Source organism: Rhinopithecus bieti, unplaced genomic scaffold (assembly GCF_001698545.2).
Source record: "Rhinopithecus bieti isolate Rb0 unplaced genomic scaffold, ASM169854v2 scaffold_6710, whole genome shotgun sequence".
Lineage (NCBI taxonomy): Eukaryota > Metazoa > Chordata > Mammalia > Primates > Cercopithecidae > Rhinopithecus > Rhinopithecus bieti.
Genome location: NW_016805362.1, coordinates 2,722,062 through 2,743,002, shown reverse-complemented (window position 1 = coordinate 2,743,002; position 20,941 = coordinate 2,722,062). Strand labels below are relative to the sequence as shown.

Sequence of the window (20,941 nt, the reverse complement as noted above, 5' to 3'; positions counted from 1 at the left end):
TGAGTAGGTCAAGGAATAGGCATATTTTAAAGGTTAAATAGGCCGGGCGTGGTGGCTCACGCCTGTAATCCCAACACTTTGAGAGGCCAACGCAGGCGGGTCATCTGAGGTTGGGAGTTTGCAACCAGCCTGACCAATCTGGAGAAACCCTGTCTCTACTGAAAATACAAAATTAGCTGGGTGTGGTGGCGCATGCCTGTAATCCCAGCTACTCGGGAGGCTGAGGCAGGAGAATCGCTTGAACCCGGGAGACGGAGGTTGCGCATTGCGCCATTGCACTCCAGCCTGGGCAACAAGCGCGAAACTCCGCCTCACACACACACAGGAAAGGTTAAATAAATCATGGAAGAAGTATTGCTAGATTGATTTCTATAAAGGTGTTAGTTTACTTTGTTCTGTGAGAAGGTCTAGTTCACCTTGTAATTGATTTTTTTCTAAATTTTTAAATTTTTAATTTTTGTGGGTACATAGTAGATGTATATGTTTATGGGTTACATGAGATATTTTGTTACAGGCATGCAATGTGTAATCATCACATCAGGAAAAATGGGGTATAGGTATCCCTCCCCTCAAGCATTTATCCTTGATTTGGGGTTTTGTTAGGTTTAAAAATTCTTCTTAAAATTGCTTTGGGGTCTAGTTATTACACTATATAATTGTCCAGATATACATGTAGGATAATTACTACTAACATAAGTTTGGGTGTGAAGCATATTCAGAATTCTTTTGGACAAGTGTGACAGTCTTAACTTTGCCGTCCACTCCAGGTTCCTCCTTCAATGCAGTCTCCGGCACAGCAGCAGGTACCCGCCAGACCTGGGGCTCCCTCTGTTCAAGTGCCACCTCCTTTTCTACTTCAAAACCAATATGAGCCTGTTCAGCCCCACTGGTTTTACTGCAAGGAGGTAGAATACAAACAACTCTGGATGCCTTTTAGTGTGTTTGATTCTTTGAATCTTGAAGAAATCTATAATTCAGGTAAACATTGGTCATGCATCATTCATATATGATTTTACGAAGAGAAGGAATGAGTATTTATCCATGATGTATTTTCTGTGAATGTCAAATTCTTTGATCCTTGTAGACCCCAGACTCTGTACCTTAAGATGACGATATTAATGTAAGTCCTGAGTTACTAGGGTAAGGTATTTGAAGAAGTGTTTTAGTAATTTACTTTGTAGTTTAAAGGTATTTTGAATCAGAGAACTTGAGCAGTTCATATAATCCAGGTTTCAATTTTTCTGTTTCCCTTATTCATTTGGGAATGAATTTCCAAATGAATAAGGGGCATTTATAAAGGGCTTTCTGTGGAACTCTCGATCCTGGAGATGCTCTGTGAAAAAAGTGTTCCCTGGTCAGATGAGTTTTGGAAATGCTGCTCACTGTACCTAGGTCTTGAGAGAGATGGTGTGCAGGAGTGCGTTAATGCTTTGAGAAGTCGTGCAGTGTAGAAACGTGTTTCTTTGTTTATCCTGGTATTATTTGATTGTGGACTTAAAAGTCACCTATTAATGGCCTTTAGAAACATATTCCATGGAACATTGTTGTACGTAGATATATTGTTCTGATTTAAAAAAAAATCCATCAGTTCTTTGAATTATGTTTTAAAGTTTGCCTTGACTGTTTCTTTTCTACTTAAGAAGAGTCATAATTTTAACAGCACAGATTAATCTTAAACTTCTATTTTAAATAAAAATGAGCTTAGTTTTTTGTCTTTAAAGACTGAGTAGTCACCGTATTCATTAGTTATTTTATTTTTATTTTCTTGAGACAGAGTCTCACTCTGCTGCCTAGGCTGGAGTGCAGTGGTGCAATCTGGACTCACTGCAACCTCTGCTTCCTGAGTTCAAACAATTCTGCCTCAGCCTCCCAAGTAGCTGGGATTACAAGCATGTGCCACCACACCTGGCTAATTTTTGTATTTTTAGTAGGCAGGGGGGTTTCACCATTGGCCAGGCTGGTCTCAGACTCCTGACCTCAAGTGATCCACCTGCCTCGGCCTCCCAGAGTGCTGGGATTACAGGCATGAGCCACTGTGCCCAGCTGATTATTGATTATTTTAAAATACGCCTTGCAGCAGTCAGGAAAAGTGTTAATTTTGTTCTCTAGTTCAGCCAGATCCAGAGAGCGTGGTTCTTGGCACGGATGGAGGGCGCTACGATGTTTACCTCTATGACCGAATAAGGAAGGCTGCCTACTGGGAAGAGGAGCCAGCTGAAGTGAGACGCTGTACTTGGTTTTACAAGGGGGACACAGATAGTCGATTTATTCCCTATACTGAGGAGTTCAGTGAAAAACTAGAGGTATGGGAGCTTTATTTCTTTATGAGTTTCTTTAAAAAATATAGGTCGTGTATACGTTGGTGAGTAACATTGACAGTGGAGCTGACTTTATTTACAAGACAGCTTGTCTTGATGCTGTTCACGGAGAAGATTACTTTTTAAGTGGTGTCATCACTCATGAGGTGCTAATCGTGGCATCTGTGTCTAAAGATAGAATATGATTTACAGAGGTACATCACAGATCTAATAAGGTGCTTGTGTCAAGCCTTCAATAGAACCTAGGCTGCTGGGATTTGTTGTTGATAGAAAATGCCAGGCATATGTACATTTTCAAATTAATATTCAGTAAAAGGCTTGAAATTAACCTCTGATTTGTGAAAATAAATAAATAGAATTGGAAGAAGTATCATGAGCCTTATTAGCCATCTTAAATCTATAATTTCTTTGTATAATTGTGTTAAATGCTTGTGTTAATTCTACTTAAGAGTTGAATGTTAGATATTTGAAATACCTTCAGTGAATTCAGTTGCATAGATGGGAAATGAGATACAGAACGTTTTAGTTAACTTTGGCTGGGTGTGGTGGCTCGTGTCTATAATCCTAGCACTATGGGAGGCCGAGGTGGGCAGATCACTTGAGGCCAGGAGTTTCGAGAACAGCCTGGCCAACATGGCGAAACCATGTCTCTAATAAAAATACAAAAACTAGCCAGGCGTGGGGGCACACGTCAGTAGTCCCAGCTACTCGGGAGGCTGAGGAGGAAGGATCACCTGAGCCAGGGAAGTCGAGGCTGCAGTGAGCTGAGATCATGCCACTGCACTCCAGCCTGGGCAATGGGAGTGAAACCCTCCCTCAGAAAAAAAAGAAAGCATATATTTATATATGTGCATATGTGTGTGTATATATATGCGTGTATATATGTATATATAAAGAAAAATGTAAAGGAATGCTGATATCTATAGCTTAATTTTAGACGTAAAGATATATTGTAATTTTTGGTACCTTTGGTAGGCCCCTACGAAGCTATCATGTCCCCAGATTAAATGTTTAGTTTTACTGTTTTAAAGCTGAAGTATATATTTTCAAGTCCAATCTGTGTCTGAAAGTCTACACTTTATCTTAACTGTATTTGATTTTATATGGGTGACAGACTTTGAGGCAGGATAGATATCCACATACCGACCATTGCAGCAACACATGGCTACCTAGGGAGACCTTAGCTTTTGTTCGGCTTCTTCCAGGAAACTCAAACCAGATCAGGGGAGAGACACAGAAAGTTAGGAAGTGAGAAAGCCAGTAATAGAAAGGGAACAAGATACATATTGCTCAGTATCCTGTTGGTGATCCTGTCCTATCAGAGCACTAAGACAAAACAACGAAAGGGTTGGAGACAGAGAACACCTTTAATTTGATGAAGACATGATTGTCTACGTGGAAAATCAGAAGAACCTCTAGAAATATTGTTAGCACCAATACAAGAGATTTTTGCAAGTCCGTGTATATAAAATTAACATACGTAAATTAGTAACATTCCTGTGCCATAGAAATAACCAACTAAAAATCGAAAAAGAAGATACTATGTATTTATAACAGAGAGACTATATATTTATGAAACTACAGGCACTGTAGGAAAAAAGTCCAAGCAAAGTACCCGTGAACTTTATGGAGATAAACTACAAAACAGAATTGAAGAATGTAAAAGGCGACCTCAACAAATGGAACTAGGTTGGGTGTGGTGGCTCCTGCCTGTAATCCCAGCACTCTGGGAGGCCAAGCTGGGTGGGTTGCTTCAGCTCAGGAGTTCCAGACCAGCCTGGACAACACGGCAAAACCCCGTCTCTACAAAAAATACACACACAAAAATTAGCCGGGCGTGGTGGCCCATGCCTGTGGTCTTAGCTGCTCAGGAGGCAGAGGCAGGAGGATTGCTTGAGCCTGGGATCTTGAGGCTGCAGTGAACTGTGATGGTACCACATCACTTTAGCCTGGGCGACAGAACAAGACCTTGTCTCAGGAAAAAAAAAAAAAGAAACGGAGCTAAACATTATGTTCAAGTAGGCACTATCATAAAAGATATCAGTTCTCCTCAAATTATCTGATAAATTTTAGGCAATCCCAATCAAAATTCACATCGGGTTTTTTTTTTTGGTGAAATTTGCAAGCTGCTTCTAAATTTTTTGTGGAAGTTCGAAATGTCAAGGATAACCAAGACCATTTCGACAATGGAACGTGCAATCTGTACCAGATGATACTTACTATAAAGCTGTGCATTGACAGGGAATATGAAGAAGTGAAAATTATTTATTTTTTAAGCAAAGTCTGATTCTGTTCCCCAGGGTGGAGTACAGTGGCACGATTTCGGCTCACTGCAACCTCTGCCTCCTGGATTCAAGTGGTTCTCCTGCCTCAGCCTTCTGAGCTGCTGGGATTACAGGTGCCTGCCACCGTGCTCAACTAATTTTTGTGTTTTTAGTAGAGGCAGGGTTTCACCACATTGGCCAGGATGGTCTTGAACTCCTGACCTCAGGTGATCCGCCTGCGTTGGCCTCCCAAAGTGCTGGGATTACAGGTGTGAGCCACTACCACACCTGGCCTGAAAATAATTTTTAAGATGGTGGAAGTTTCCTTTCTTTAATCATTGTTGTTTGTGGCCTTGCTTTTAGAAATTATAAATTATGTTTAAAGTTTCTTTCTTTTTAATCGAAGAGAAGGGTCGAAAGTACAGAAGGCCGGGCCGGGCCGGGCATGGAGACTCCCTCCTGTAATCCCAGCACTTTGGAGGCTGAGGCGGGCTGATTGCTTGAGGTCAGGAGTTCGAGAGCAGCCTGGCCAACATGGTGAAACCCGGTCTCTACTAAACATACAAAATTAGCCGGGTATGGTTATGCCTGCCTGTAAGCCCAGCTACTCAGGAAGCTGAGGCAGGAGTATCGCTTGAATCCGGGAGGCGGAGGTTGCGGTGAGCTGAGATCGTGCCATTGCACTCCAACCAGGGTGACAGTGAGACTCCACCTCAGAAAAAACACAGAAGTACAGAAGACTGATGAAGAGGAATTGTTACTGAATGATTGTCCAAGACACAAAAGGAAATACTTCTATTTTCACATGATTGTCAAATACTCACTGTCACTAGTTTTAAAAAAAGACTTTGTAACAATTTTTACTTGTCAATTAAAAAAACAAATGAGCAAAAAAAAAAGGACTTGTGGATATGCCAGAGGCCCTGCCTTACTTTGTGTTGAATCTCTCCTCAAGAGGTCCTCAGACTTGTGCTTTATAGAAACTAGAATAGTATGATCGGCCCTCGGTGTCCACAGGTTCCACATCTGCGGATTCAACCAAATACTCTGAAAATATTTAGAAAACAACAACAATAAAAATAACACAGGCTAGGCACGGTGGCTTACACCTGTAATCCCAGTACTTTGGGAGGCTGAGGCGGCGGATCATCTGAAGTCAGGAGTCTGAGACCAGCGTGGCCAATATGGTGAAACCTTGTCTCTACTAAAAATACAAAAATTAGCCAGATGTGGTGGTGCATTGCCTGTAGTGCCAGTTACTCGGTAGGCTGAGGCAGGACAATCGCCTGAACCCGGGAGGCGGAGGTTGCAGTGAGCAGAGATTGCACCATTGTACTCCAGCCTGGGCAACAGAGCAAGACTCTGTCTCAAAGAAAATAAAAAATAAAAATTACAGTGTAACTATTGATATCCCATCTACATTTTATTAGGTATTATAAGTAATCTAGAGAGGATTTAAAATATAAGGGAGGATGTATGTAGGTTTTATGCAAAAACAATGCTATTTTATATAAAGGACTTGAACACCAGGGATTTTGGTATCTTTGAGGGGTCTTGGATCCAGTTTTCCAAGTCACTCTGTTTGTGGTACTTTGTTAATGCAGCCCTAGGAAATGAACAGACTGCCTAAAACTTGGTTTTCTTCATTATATAATGGGGATCCTATTATTTAGGAGTGATTGAGAGTGATTACTTGAACGATATGTATAAGGTGATAAAAATGTTAACCAGTCAGGAGATGAGAACTGCTATTACTGTTATTTTTATCACGATTATAGTTATCATTTTCCTCCGTACTTTCAATATGGTATAAATTTGTCTTATTGGAATATATGTTGTTTCTCCCATTATAGGCTGAATATAAAAAAGCTGTAACCACTAATCAGTGGCACCGAAGATTAGAGTTTCCAAGTGGAGAGACAATTGTTATGCACAATCCAAAGGTAATGATGCTATTTAAAATATTAAGGTATTAAGTTCATTTTAATATTTTTCTGTATGTGTTTGATAAATTGTTCATTTTAGTAACTTCTACAGTGGGAATGTTTTTATAACAAATGCATTGCTTTTAAAATAGTTTCTTACAGAAACAAGTATGTTTCTATGATTCACATTGATCATAGAAACAAAACACAGATTTTCATAGGGCAAGGTTCACGCCTGTGAGAGGCTGAGACAGGTGGAATGCTTGAGCCAAGGGGACAGCAGAACCCTGTCTCTATAAAAAATAGAAAAATTAGCTGGGCAGGGCCGGGCACGGTGGCCCAAGCCTGTAATCCCAGCACTTTGGGAGGCCGAGACGGGCGGATCACGAGGTCAGGATATCAAGACCATCCTGGCTAACACGGTGAAACCCCATCTCTACTAAAAAAATACAAAAAACTAGCCAGGCAAGGTGGTGAGCACCTGTAGTCCCAGCTACTCGGGAGGCTGAGGCAGGAGAATGGCGTAAAACCGGGAAGCGGAGCTTGCAGTGAGCTGAGATCCGGCCACTACACTCCAGCCTGGGCGACAGAGCAAGACTCCGTCTCAAAAAAAAAAAAAAAAAGAAAAATTAGCTGGGCATAGTGGCACGTGCCTGTAGTCCCAGCTACTTGAGAGGCTGAGGTGGGAGGATTACTTGAACCTGGGAGGTTGAGGCTGCAGTGAGTCATGATTGTGCCCCACTACCCTCCAGCCTGGGTGGCAGAACAAGACCTCATCTCAAAATAAAAAGTAAATTTTTCTCAGGCTGGGTATGGTGTCTCACACCTGTAATCCCAGCACTTTGGGAAGCCAAAGTGGGAAGATTGCTTGAGGCTAGGAGTTTGAGACCAGCCTGGGCAACAAAGAGACTCTATCTCTACAAAAATTAGCTGAGCATAGTGGTGTGCACCCGTCTAGCTACTCGGGAGGCTGAAATGGGAGAATCACTTGAGCCCAAGAGTTTGAGATTGTAGTGAGTTGTGATCACGCTCACTCCAGCCTGGGTGACAGAGCAAGACTCTGTCTAAATAAATAAATAAAGTAAGTATTTCTTACGAAGTTTCTGTTTGTGACAACGTGATAACTGGAGTTTAGTATGCACTGTAGAAGTTGCTTGATAGTTTTTATCACTTGATCAGAAGTTGGCAGGCTTTTTCTATAAAAGGCCAGAGACAAAATATTTAAGGCTTTGCAAGTTACATGTTCCCTGTTGCAGCCAGCAGCTCTGCCACTATGGTGTGAAAGCAGCCAGGGACAATGTGTAAACCAATGGGTATGATATTTTCAATGAATCTTTATTTATAAAAACAGATAGTGGGCCAGATTTTCCTGTGGGCTGTAGTATGCCTGTCTGCCCTTGATGTGGTTTGCTCTAACCTTTCAAGTAAAATGTGTCCTTTTCTTTTCTTTTCCTTTTATTGTCTTTATGAATTTATCTTGTTTTTAAAAAAATATTGATTGCTGGTGTTCTGATTCTTTCATTTGCCAACCTTAATTTCTCTGAGCTCCAAGTTCCTCACCTGCAATAATGATCTCCCAGGGTCATATTTTAGGTAAAGTGAGGTAATTTATGCAAAAGCATCTGGCATGGGGTTTAGCACACAGTAGTTTCTGAGAACATAGGCTTTTTATTTATTCATTTTTTTTAATAGAAAAGTATATAAAAAACTTACAATCCAACTACTTCTGTAGTCCTTATTGATACTGAAATAAAATAAAACATTCATATGCCAACAAAATGTAAACAGTTTAAAAGGACATTAAATGAAAATAAAAGCCTCCTATCTCTGCCTTCCTCATTTCTCCTCTACATAGAAACTGCTCTTAATCTTTTTGTTTTTTTAAGAGACAAGGTCTCACTCTCTTACCCAGGCTGCAGTGCAGTGGCCAATCACAACTTGCTACATCCTTGAACTCTGAGCTCAAGGGATCCTCCTGCCTCAGCTTCCCAAGTAACGAGGACTACAGGTGTGCACCACCTTGCTTGGCCAGTTTTTAAGATTTTTTTGCAGAGATGGGATCTTGCTATCTTGCCCAGGCTGGTCTGGAACTCTTGGGCTCAAGCCTTCCTCCTGCCTCCGCCTCCCAGAGTGCTGAGATTACAGGTGTGAGCCAACGCGACTGGCTAACCTTTTTTTTTTTTTAGACAAATATTTTGCATACTACATCAAGTATATATTCTTCTTTTTTTTTTTAAAGAAAATTTTCTATGTGGTACAGGGCTGAATTTAATACAGTTGGTTTAACAGAATGTATTTCCTAAAAGTGGTAGGGTTTTGTCATTATGTTTTGTCATTGAAATTGAAATTTTATTTTAATTGGGAATCTTAGTATTTAAAGGATTTTGCTTTACATGTTTTTATAAGACAAAGACTCCTCAATTGCAGGTTACTTGTCCTTGATTTCTTTTTTTTGTTTTTATTTTATTTTATTATTATTATTTTTTGTAGAGACAGGGTCTCTAACGTGGTTGCCCAGGCTGCTCTGGAACTCGAGCTCAAGTGGTCCTCCTACCTTGGCCTCTCAAAGTGTTGGGATTACGGGCATGAGCCAGTGCACCGGGTCTGTCCTTGATTTCTTTTGTGTAAACCTGGAGTTTTATTTAGCTTTTATTTTTGTTTATTTTTGGTTTTTTTTCGAGGCAGGATTTTGCTCTGTTGCTCAGGCCAGAGTGCAGTAGCGCAAACACAGCTTATTGCAGCCTTGACCAACTGGGCTCAAGTGATCCTTCTGCTTTGGCCTCCTGAGAAGCTGGGACCACAGGCATGCACCACCATGCCTGGCTAATTTTTAAATTTTTTGTGAAGACGGGGTCTCACCATTTTGCTCAGGCTTGTCTTGAGCTCCTGGGCTCAAGTGATCCTCCCACCTCAGCCTCTCAAAGTGCTGGGATTACAGGTAAGAGCCACTGTACCTGGCCTATGTTATAAGTTTTTAAATCAAGGTGTAATACTTCTGATTTAATTGTATAATTTTCAACATAAGCATTGGAAAGAGATCGATTTGCTTAATTTTGGTGGTTAGTGAACACTAGCAAGACTCCTTTAAAGTTTGTTTTGGGGGGACAGCACTAATAATGTATAAGTCTCCATACTCTGAGGTGTAGCTTATTATGTATTAAACTACTTAGCCTGTAGTGGAAAATAATTTGTTAATGAGCTTTGTCATAATTCTGTTGCATCTTGAAGGTTATTGTTCAGTTCCAGCCGTCCTCAGTGCCAGATGAATGGGGGACCACGCAAGATGGACAGACAAGGCCCAGGGTTGTAAAGCGTGGAATTGACGATAACCTTGATGAAATTCCTGACGGTGTGTATAGTTTGTTTAGAACTGAGGTCTGTTTTAGTCCTCTCCATTTTAGCGTAATTCTTTAGAGTGATGAAGAAAGAAACAGTTAATTAGAATTCACTGCCACAGCGGCCATGGCATGCAGAAATCAGCCAGTTTGGCGCATATCTTTTTTTTTTTTTTTTTTGAGACAGGGTCTCATTCTGTCACTCAGGCTGGAGTGCTGTGTAGTGAATGAACACGGCTCACTGCAGCCTCAACCTCCTGGGCTCAAGTGATCCGCCCACTTCAGCCTCCTGAGTAGCTGGGATGAAAGGTGTGTACTACCACTCCCAGCTAATATTTCTATTTTTTGTAGAGATGACGTTTTGCCATGTTGCCCAGGCTTTTCTCGAACTCCTGAGCTCAAGCTGTTTGCCTACCTCGGCCTCCCAAAGTGCTGAAATTATAGGTGTGAGCCACTGTGCCTGGCCATATCTTTCTTTTTGATTTTGTTACTTTTGTATCTTTATTTTTTAATTGATGCATAATTATACATATTAATGGGGTACACCTGATATTTTGATAAATGCATACAACGTGTAATGATGAAATTGAAGTAAATAGTATGTCCATCACTTCAAACATTCATCATTTCTTTGTGTTGGGAACATTTCAGATCTTTTCTCCTAGGTAGTTTTCTTTTTGTTTTCTTTTTTCAGACAGGGTCTCACTTTGTTGCCCAGGCTGGAGTACAGTGGCATGATCTTGGCTCACGACAACCTCCACCTCCCAGGTTCATGCGATTCTCCTGCCTCAGCCTCCCGAGTAGCTGGGATTATAGGCGTGTACCACCACACCCAGCTAATTTTTGTATTTTTAGAAGAGATGTGGTTTCACCATGTTGGCCAGGCTGGTCTCACACTCCTGGCCTCAAGTCATCCACCTACCTCAGCTTCCCAAAGTGCTGGAATTATAGGTGTGAGCCACTGCACCCTGCCTCTCCTAGGTATTTTGAAATATACAATAAATTATTTTTAACTGTTGTCACCCTACTGTGCTATCTAACAGAAGTTATTCCTTCAACATACCTGTATGGTTGTACCCATTAATTGACCTCTTTTTATCTTTACTTCCCCTCGACCCTTCCCAGGCTCTGATAGCCATCATTCTGCCCTTACCTCTGTGAGATAAACTTCTTTAGCTCTTACATATGAGTGAGGACATTCAGATATATCTTTATCTTTAAATTTGAAATTCTGTTAAAATACATAAAGCACATAGCATAGATTCTAAAATATGTTTTGTTGTGGAGAGGCACTTTGCTGGTTGGAACTAAGGTTTGGCAACGCTTTTAAGCTTGTGTTTTTACACCCCACTGGTTTGTATTACTCTGGTGCGGGGATTGCAGACTTTTTCTGTAAAGGGTCAGATAGCAGATAGGCTTTGCAGGCCATATGGTCTCTGTTACAGCTACTCAGCTTTGCCATTGTTATGTGAAATCAACTGAAGACTGTATGTAAACAAATGGGCATATCCATGTTCCATAAAACTTCTTTTTTTGTTTTAAATGAAGTCTCACTCTGTTTCCCAGGCTAGAGTGTAGTGGTGTGATCTGGGCTCACTACAACTTCCACCCACTGGGTTCAAGCGATTCTTGTGTCTCAGCCTCCCAAGTAGCTGGGATTACAGGCACCCACCACCATTCCTGGCTAATTTTTGTATTTTTAGTAGAGACAGGGTTTTGCCATGTTGGCCAGGCTGGTTTTGAACTCCTGACCTCAAGTGATCCACATGCCTCAGCCTCCCAAAGTGCTGGAATTACAGGCGTGAGCCACCACACCCAGCCCATAAAACTTTATTTTATTTTATGTTTTCCTTGAATGGTTTCACTTTTGTCAAAACTTTATTTATAAAAACAGGTGGCTGGGCCTGGTGGCTCATGCCTGTAATCCCAGCACTTTGGGAGGCCGAGGTAAGTGGATCACCTGAGGTCAGGAGTTCGAGACCAGCCTGGCCAACATGGTGAAACCCCGTCTCTACTAAAAAAATACATATATAAAAATTAGCCGGGCATGGTGGCAGGTGCCTGTGGTCCCAGCTACTCGGGAGGCTGAGGCGGGAGAATCACTTGAACCTGAGAAGCGGAGGTTGCAGGGAGCCGAGATCGTGTCATTGCACTCTAGCCTAGTCAGGAGGAGCGAAACTCTGTCTCAAAAACAAAACAAAATAAACAAAACAGGTAGTGGGTAGGATTTGGCCTGTGGGCCATTGTTTGCCATTGCCTGCTTTAGTGTATATGCTTTGGTTTCTTCTATACTATTATTTAAGAATGGATTTTATTTTTACAATTACATATACTTCATGTTTATTGAAGTGTATGTAAAATGTATATTTATTATAAATCAATACTCGCACTATGAAATCTGAGTAATCTCCATGTGGGGCTTAGTGTCCTGGGGAGTTGTGAAGCCTCACAAGGTTGTGGAGCCTCCGTAGATACAAACCTGCTGTTCGTCATGTGCTAACTGCATCTGGGAAGAGAGAGAGCCTGCTGCCTTCACCTCTTGTTCTAGTTCGCTTTTATTTGCCGAGAGGGTCAAACTGTTCCTCTAATTTGATAGGGGTAATGCGGCTTATTCTCTTTGAAGGGTCATGAATTTCTTTGGCAAGTTTGTGATGACAAAAGAGATATCTAGAATATTGCCATTGGGAAAATCCAAGCAAATTGCCATCTTTTATGTATGTTTAAAATTTTTTTTGATAGGGGAGATGCCTCAAGTTGACCATTTGGTGTTCGTGGTGCATGGCATTGGACCTGTGTGTGACTTACGCTTTAGGAGCATTATTGAGTGTGGTAAGTGTTGGGCATATTGTATTTCATGGGATGATCTGAGAACTAATAGAAGGGCTTTGGAGTATTCGTTTTTAGGATAGTTCCCAGCTGTGTACTACTTGCTGAGGGGGCTGTAAGAGGAGATTTAAATGGTCAGTGGGAAATACTAATTTGTACTTGATTTGCTCTTGTGACACATGTGACTCATAAAATCCCAGACTCTGAGGAATTAGAAGGGATCTTGCTGACAGCCTTTGCCTGAGCACCTGCAGCAGCTAGGACCACCTCTGCATTGAAGGGATTTATAGTCAGTGAGTTGGGAGAAGTTGTTTAATGGAAACGTGAATCTGCCTGGTTGACTTAAATTTTTGAAGTTTTATTTTTATGTCCATATAATAATAGTTGGTATTTATTGAATATTTGGTATATGCCAAGTATCTTGGATGTCTTGTCATTTGACCCTCACAAATAAACCTTTGGGGTATAGGCACTGTCACTGTTACCGCCACTACTGTGACTAATGAGGAACTGAGGCCCAGGGCAGTGGGGGTTGGGAGTGAAGAGGTAGGTAGGGGTGGGGGTGAGTGAAACTCTCCGATCTCACAGTCAGTAGGGCCTGGAACCTGGAGCTGGCAGTGTGATTCCAGAGCCTTTCCCCAAGGTGCCGTGCTGCCTCCTCCCAGCAGTGGTGGTTGAACTGATTCATCCCAAGCATCTATTCCTCTGCAGTGATGGAAAGTTGAAAAGAGCTTCCCAAAAGTTACTTATTCCTTTCTTTTTAAAAAATTTTACTAATTCTCTTATCCTCATTTTTTTCTTAAAAAAATGTATCTTTATGTTATTAAAAATACTGGCATGTTTGAAGTAACTGCTGACTAGCTATCAAGCTAGGAGAATTTAATTTATTTTCTTTGTTTTTTTTTTTTTGAAGTGGATGATTTTAGGGTGGTTTCTCTCAAATTGCTGCAGACACATTTCAAGAAATCTTTAGATGACGGGAAAATAAGCAGAGTGGAGTTTCTTCCAGTTCATTGGCATAGTTCTTTGGGTGGGGACGCCACAGGTGTTGACAGGTTTGTGGATTTTGATAACTTGTTTTTCAAATTAGTCAAATTTAAATTTAAAATTTAAACCATAATATGAAATAGTTTATTGTAGCTTCAATCAGTGTTTTTTAAAATTGTGTACTTCTGACATGATTAAATATTGGCTGTAAAGTTTGCACACTACTTTTCTCTGTGTGTGTGCATTCCTCTTGTAAATATTTAAGAGAATCTAAGAAATTTTAGCTGGTTTTAAAATACAATTTTAATCTGTAGCGGTTTAGACAGGGGGCTGTCCTTTATATAGTAAGATGCCCAATGGCCTTTCCACCCAACCAAAAATGTCTCCAGAAATTGCCAGATATGCCCTGGAGGGTAAAAATCACCCCTGACTGAGAACCAGATTCAGAATGTTGTTTCTCATTGGAGATGCTCTTGTCGGGACAATTCTTTGCTGTCACAGTGCAGACCACTTAACTTCCTTAGTGTAAAGACCACTCGGTACTAGCAGTGCTCACCAGGTGCTGTGACAATTAAAAATACTCTGCTCAATTTTGAATGCTCCCAACTGAGAATCATAAATACAGGTCATAGTTATGCTGGCACCTGTCTAGATTTTAGTGAACGCCGTAATGTTTCAGGGTACATAGTTTAGTAAAACTATTTCTACAACAGCATTTTATCTATGTTAGGCCCTATTGTAAGGGTGTTTTCTTTGTGTGTATTCCTAAATTTCATTTTGGTCATTCTCAAATTTGGAAAGATTTTTCATTCCATGTAGCCCTGTTTTTTCTGTTTGATATTCTCTTTAGTCCTTTTGACCCACAAGTTTTGTCAGGTGTCCAGATTTGCAGTTAACTGGAAGAAAAATGGAGGAGTAATCTTCCCTCTTTAAAAATAAAATAGAAATCTTTGCATATGACTTATATAGCAGCTGACTCTTCAGAGAATCCCACAATTCATAGCATAGTTATAGGCACAAATAGCTTAAAAAAAAAAAAAGAGAAATTATTTTTGAGACATCTCACTCTCACCCAGGCTCTGGAGCACACTGGCATGATCATGGCTCACTGTAGTCTTGTCCTCCTGGGCTCAAGTGGTCCTCCCACCTCAGTCTCCTAAGTAGCTGGGACTACAGGCACAAGCCGCCTTGCCTGGCTAATTTTTAAATTTTTTGTAGAGATGGGGTCTCACTGTGTTGCTCAAGCTGGTCTTGATCTCCTGAGCTCAAGCGATCCTCCTGCCCTAGCCTCTCAAAGTGCTAGGATTACAGGCATGAGCCACCACATATGGCAGCACACATTTTTTTGGCTTTATCTTTATATTTTTAATTTTTTTTCGAGGTGGAGTCTCGCTCTGTCGCCCAGGCTGGAGTGTGGTGGCACAATCTCGGCTCACTACAACCTCCACCTCCTGGGTTCAAGCGATACTCATTCTTCAGCCTCCCAAACAGCTGGGTCTACAGGTGCGTGCTACGACATGTGGCTAACTTTTGATTACAAAAAAATTTTTTTTTGAGATGGAATCTTGCTCTGTTGCCCAGACTGGAGTGCAGTGGTACAGTCTCGGCTCACTGCAACCTCTGTCTTTAAGGTTCAAGCAATTCTCCTGCCTCACCCTCCTGAGTAGCTGGGATTACAGGTGTACACCACCACACTTGGCTAATTTGTGTATTTTTAGTAAAGACGGGGTTTCGCCATGTTGGCTTGGTTGGTTTTGAACTCCTGACCTCAAGTGATCCACCCATCTTGGCCTCCCAAAGTGCTGGGATTGCAGATGTGAGCCACTGCATCTGGCCTATCTTGATTTATTTATAATGACTGTCTACAGAAAGAACTCAATATTTAGTCTGTGGGGTTTTCTTAGTGCATTTTCAGGAGTCAAAAATCTAAACTTTAAAAAATCTGTAAATTTAAGGTAGATGCCGACTGAATGTGCTGTATTTTTCTTTTTAAACAGGAATATTAAGAAAATCACTTTGCCAAGTATTGGTCGATTTCGTCACTTTACCAATGAAACTTTGCTAGATATTTTATTTTATAACAGCCCCACCTACTGTCAGACAATTGTGGAAAAAGTAGGAATGGAGATAAACCGTCTGCATGCACTCTTTATGAGTCGGAACCCAGACTTCAAAGGAGGTGTCTCTGTTGCTGGTCACAGTTTAGGTAAAACTGTCAAATATTCACATTTTAAATACAATTTTTGTTGAGTTATAACTGCTTTCAATATAGGTGATATTGTTAGTGCAAAATTAAGAATTACAGATTTTAAGTTTCAGAAAGGGTAGAAATGAATGCTTTGAGTTTAGATTCTGCCTTTTCTATATTCATCTCTAGTATTACCTAGGGAATGCTACGTATTTTAATTTATTCTGCTGTTTGATAAAATAAAATTATTAATTATCAGGTCTTGAGTAACATGTAACTTCTGTATGACTTTTGACTATAGACATTGAAAAAAGAGTTTAGTGTTATAAAAGCGCCTACTACATTATAAGGCAAAATGTTGCTTTTTCTTAGGTTCTTTAATCTTGTTTGACATCCTGTCTAATCAAAAAGATTTGAATTTATCAAAGTGCCCTGGACCTCTTGCTGTTGCTAATGGAGTTGTGAAGCAGCTACATTTTCAGGAAAAGCAGGTATGTCTGTACATGGCCAATTAACATTTTGATTTAGAGTCTATGGAGCTGAACAGTTTTCAAAAGTCTGAACTGTTTCCTGAAACGTTTGTTTGTTTGTTTGTTTGTTTGTTTGTTTTAACGAAGCCTTGCTTGGTTGCTTGGGCTAGTCTTGAGTTCCCTCCTGGCCTCAAGCGATCCTCCTGCCTTGGCCTCCCAAAGTGCTGGGATCAATAACTCTTCAGAGAATCCCCAAATTCGGAGTACAGTTATAGGCCCAAATAAAATAGCTGCCGTGTCCAGCCCTGAAACTGGTTTTACATATTAAAGTACACCGAGGTTTAGAAATGGAATGGAATCATATAGCTCATTATTTGAGTTTCTCACTCTTCTTTATGGATTATAAATTTAAATATGAAAGTTTATGATTTTTAAAAATGTAAATGATAGGAAATGGAGACATGAGTGATTTATTAAATTTATATACTTTTCAGAATATTCAAATTTTTTTTTTTGAGGCAGAGTTTCGCTCTTGTCACTCAGGCTAGAGTGCAATGGTGTCTCAGCTCACTGCAACCTCTGCCTGTCAGGTTCAAGCGATTCTCCTGCCTCAGCCTCCCAAGTAGCTGGGATTACAGGTGCCTGCCACCACGCCTGGCTAATTTTTGTGTTTTTGGTAGAGACGGGGTTTCACCATGTTGGCCAGGCTGGTCTTCAACTCCTGACCTCAGGTGATGTGCCTGTCTCAGCCTCCCAGAGTGCTGGGATTACAGGCGTGAGCCACTGGGCCTGGCCAGAACATTCAAACTTTGAATGGCAAAGTACTGTACCTAAAATTATGATTTGTCTATAGAGCAAAATTGTTTCAGATTTTTCGTAGATAAGGAGTTGTTATATGGGAGTTTTTCTGAGCTTCTAATTTTTTCATACTTTTTTTTAAAGTTACCTGAAGAGCCAAAGCTGACTTTGGATGAGTCATGTGACCTTGATGTTGAAAATGAAGAAGTCCTAACTTTGCAAGAAACTCTGGAAGCACTTAGCCTCTCTGAATACTTTAGCACTTTTGAAAAGGAAAAGATTGATATGGAATCTCTGGTACTGATCATAGTTTGCTTCACTTCGTTTGAAATTGTTTTTCTTGTGTATAGATTGAAAATTAAGAATAAACACTTTTGTATCAAAATATATTCAGAGTAGACAAAGACTGAAATGGTTTAAAAAATTGAAAAACACAGAAGATTATTTTTTATAATCTGAAAGGCTTTTCTGAGTATGATGCAAAATCCAGAAGCCATCAAAGAAAAAAATTGTGTAACAGTAGACACCATAAACAACATCTAAAGGCCAATGATACATTTGCAACACACATTATAGGCAGAGGGCTTACTTCATTAATATTCAAAGCTTCTACAAATCAGTTACAAAAGACCATCACATCAGTGTGATACGTAAATAGGCAAAGAATATAAATGTGATTTGCAGAAAAGGAAATAGCAAATGGTTTCTTAGCATGTGAAAACTCATAAGAGAAATGGAAATTGAAAGTACAATGGGATTTTTTTTTTAACTTACCAGTTTGAAAAAATAGGAAGTTTGATAATACGCTGTGTGGCCAGGATGAAGGGAAGTAGGCATTGTGATATATTGTTGTTCAGACTCTAAATTGGTACAGATTCTTTGGGGGGCAGTTTGGCAATATCTTTAAGAATATAAAAATTACCCTTTGCTTCATCAATTTCATTGCCAGGAATATTTCCTATAGAGAAATATTCACGCAAGAATATCTACAAGGATACTCACAGCAGTGTTTGCAATATAACAGAACATTAGAGACACCATTGGTGTTGAGGAGTAGTGTGCTAGTGAAATCATTTATGGTACATCCACATAATGGAGTACACTACAGCTGTTGAATGAATGAAGCAGTGTCAGAGATACCTGTCTCTGAGATACATTTACATGAAGAGAGCAAAGTTCAGTACTGTCTGCATAGTAGACCACACACACAGAAAAAAACATGTAGGGGTACTATGCATACATAAGACATCTCTTCAAAGAGCGAATTTCCACAGTTGCTGCTGAAAGGAGAATTGTATGGTTGGGACAGCAGTGGAAGGAAGATATTTCATCGTATGCTTGACTATATATAGCTTTGGAATTTTGTATAACATGTATTTTCTGTTAATTAATAGAATGATTTAGGTGTGGAGGCCTAAGATTTTATAACCTAAACCAGTGCATGATTTAAATACGAAATAATTAACTTTTAAAAAGTTGAGTGGTTCTTAGATTGCTTTAGATGATGTGGTTTCTTTATAATTTTCATATTCTCATTTCAGTTCTGTCACTAGATTGATTAATGTGCTTGTCTGTTTCCTTTTAAAGCTTATGTGTACAGTTGATGACCTGAAGGAAATGGGGATACCCCTTGGACCCAGAAAGAAGATAGCTAACTTTGTAGAACATAAAGCAGCCAAACTGGTAAAGTTCACCTCTGACTCAAGCAAAACTAAAACTTGTGGTGTGACCAGCTTGTTTATATTGTAGAAAATTTTGATACTGCTATGGTTAGGTAAGCTAGTTTGCTCCCTACCTAGGGCACAGTAAGGGAGCTGATGGAAACCCAGACTTAGGAGTCAGTCAGAGTTGGGCTTAAGTCCACATTAGGCTAAGTGACCAGCCGGGTTTTCCTGGGACTAAGTTCCTAGGATGAAGGGCTTTCCGTTTTAAAATGGATATTTAAGGTTTTCCTAGTGCAAAAGCTGGTTAAGTTCTGACAAATAAATTCTCAGCTCAACCATTCATTAACTGCATATTAATGAGCAATTTTTATTTGGTTTTATTTGTTTGTTTATTTTGAGATGGGATCTTGCTGTGTTTCCCACTGCTGGTCTCAAACTTCTGGGCTCCAGCTATCCTCCCGCCTCAGCCTTCTGAGCATGAGTGATTTTCTTAATTTTTCTCATCCTTTGTTTTCTTCATTTCTAAAATGGAAGTAATAATACCCTCCTCATAGGGTTGGAGTAAGGATGAAATAATGCATGCAAAGCTTAGCGCCAAGTAATAGCTTACTTTCTTCCCAGTCCTTATCATCTAAAGAGATGAGGCAAAACATACACACTAAAGTCTCATTAAACACTAAACAGCAAAAATTTTTAACAATACAAAACAAGGCAACAACTAAAAGCATTTAAAACTAGAACAACTGGAAAATATACTTGTTTTATTAATTTTAATTTATTGATCAAATTAATTTTACAGAGGTTTTCTAATTAGAAAAATTAGATGACAGGGTGGCTGTCTTGTTTTTATTGTTGTTAACATGCTCTTTGATGATCCTTCCATCTTTTGAATTTCTATGGTTCTATTATTTTACTACCTATTTGGAACTTAACCTACGTCATTTCTTTATATGGAAAATGACTATAAAGTCATAGGAGTGATTTTTTTTTTTTTTTTAGTTAGCTTAAGGAATTGAGTCTTTCAGCATTTTATTGAATAGCTACCTCTTTTAAGTCAGGCACTGTGTTCAATTCTTGGGAGCCGGAGATTAACCAAGACTGTGCTATCTAGTTAGGGGGAGCGTGTTGAGCTCAAACGACAACATACCAGCCCCATAATAGCGTGCTGTGTGTTCTGTCCTGAGGCAGATGAGAGGTGGCGGTTCTGGCTTGTTGAAACAAGCATGGGGTTGGCGAAAGAAGACTTCCCCAAGGTGATGGTGCTTGAGCTTGAAGGAGGGGTAAGATTAGGGGAGATGGCCTTCTGGAAGCTGGCATGTTGTTTTCCTGTAGCATCAGGGAAGCTGGAAACTGGGAAGGGCAGAGGGTTCCAAAGGTCCAAATGGCAGGTGTGAGGGCTTGGATTTTGTCTTGTAAGGGAGTGGTTCTCAAACATGTTCTTATGGCCGTGAAAGTCATGATGTTTTTAAACAAACATTACAAAATACTGACCTGCTTGTTCTATCACAAGTTATGATTTAGCACCAAATCATCTGTGTAGTCTAAATTTTAATTTTAACTTTTGGGTTGTAGAGAGTTTACTTGGTCACAGTGCACAGATGAAGTTGGAAAGGTGTGAAGTGGAGGTGGCTGCAATCTTGTACAGTAGTAATTGTAATTGTACCATGACTGAAAGAGAGATGATAGGGTATAAGGTAGGAGGTGGAGAGGAAGGGAGCAACTCAAAAGACGTTTTAGACATAGACAAGCAGTATTTGATTAAGTGCTGAGAAAGGTTATTAGTTAAGAGGTATCTTTCGTGTCATTTTTCTTGTATGTTGAATTGTTCTGTAATTCCAGTTTACAAAGAGCTTTTCATCTCATGTGAGCCTCACAGCATCCCTGTGAGTAGATTCCCAGGCATCTGTCTCTGATGAGCCAAGTAGTCAAACTGAGACTAGGACTCAAGCGTGTCAGTGTTGTTCCTGTATACAGGCTGCATGCTCCATACATAAAAATGCTTGTCTCTGTGTATACATGTTTATACATCAGTGAAGCAAAGCCGGTTAAAAAAAAAAAAAAAAAAAAAAAAAAGAAATGAGAAGCTTTGTATTCAGGCCCTATACCATGTTCTTAATTTATTCTGTAATGAAAGGGAAAAAAGTAGAAAAGGATTCTATAGTTCTT

General features: G+C 40.0%; 1 protein-coding gene across 2 annotated transcripts in view; it reads left to right on the top strand.

The window, feature by feature from the left end:
* Positions 1–20,941, top strand: part of SEC23IP (SEC23 interacting protein) — a 50,823-nt gene that overhangs the window by 10,425 nt on the left and 19,457 nt on the right. For both annotated transcript variants that reach the window (XM_017872287.1, XM_017872286.1), the window contains exons 3-12: positions 768–978; positions 2,110–2,303; positions 6,436–6,525; positions 9,736–9,856; positions 12,582–12,671; positions 13,582–13,723; positions 15,653–15,861; positions 16,216–16,334; positions 17,256–17,408; positions 18,699–18,794. In XM_017872287.1, the coding sequence (XP_017727776.1) occupies positions 768–978; positions 2,110–2,303; positions 6,436–6,525; positions 9,736–9,856; positions 12,582–12,671; positions 13,582–13,723; positions 15,653–15,861; positions 16,216–16,334; positions 17,256–17,408; positions 18,699–18,794 (1,425 nt within the window). The remainder of the gene's footprint in view (positions 1–767; positions 979–2,109; positions 2,304–6,435; positions 6,526–9,735; positions 9,857–12,581; positions 12,672–13,581; positions 13,724–15,652; positions 15,862–16,215; positions 16,335–17,255; positions 17,409–18,698; positions 18,795–20,941) is intronic.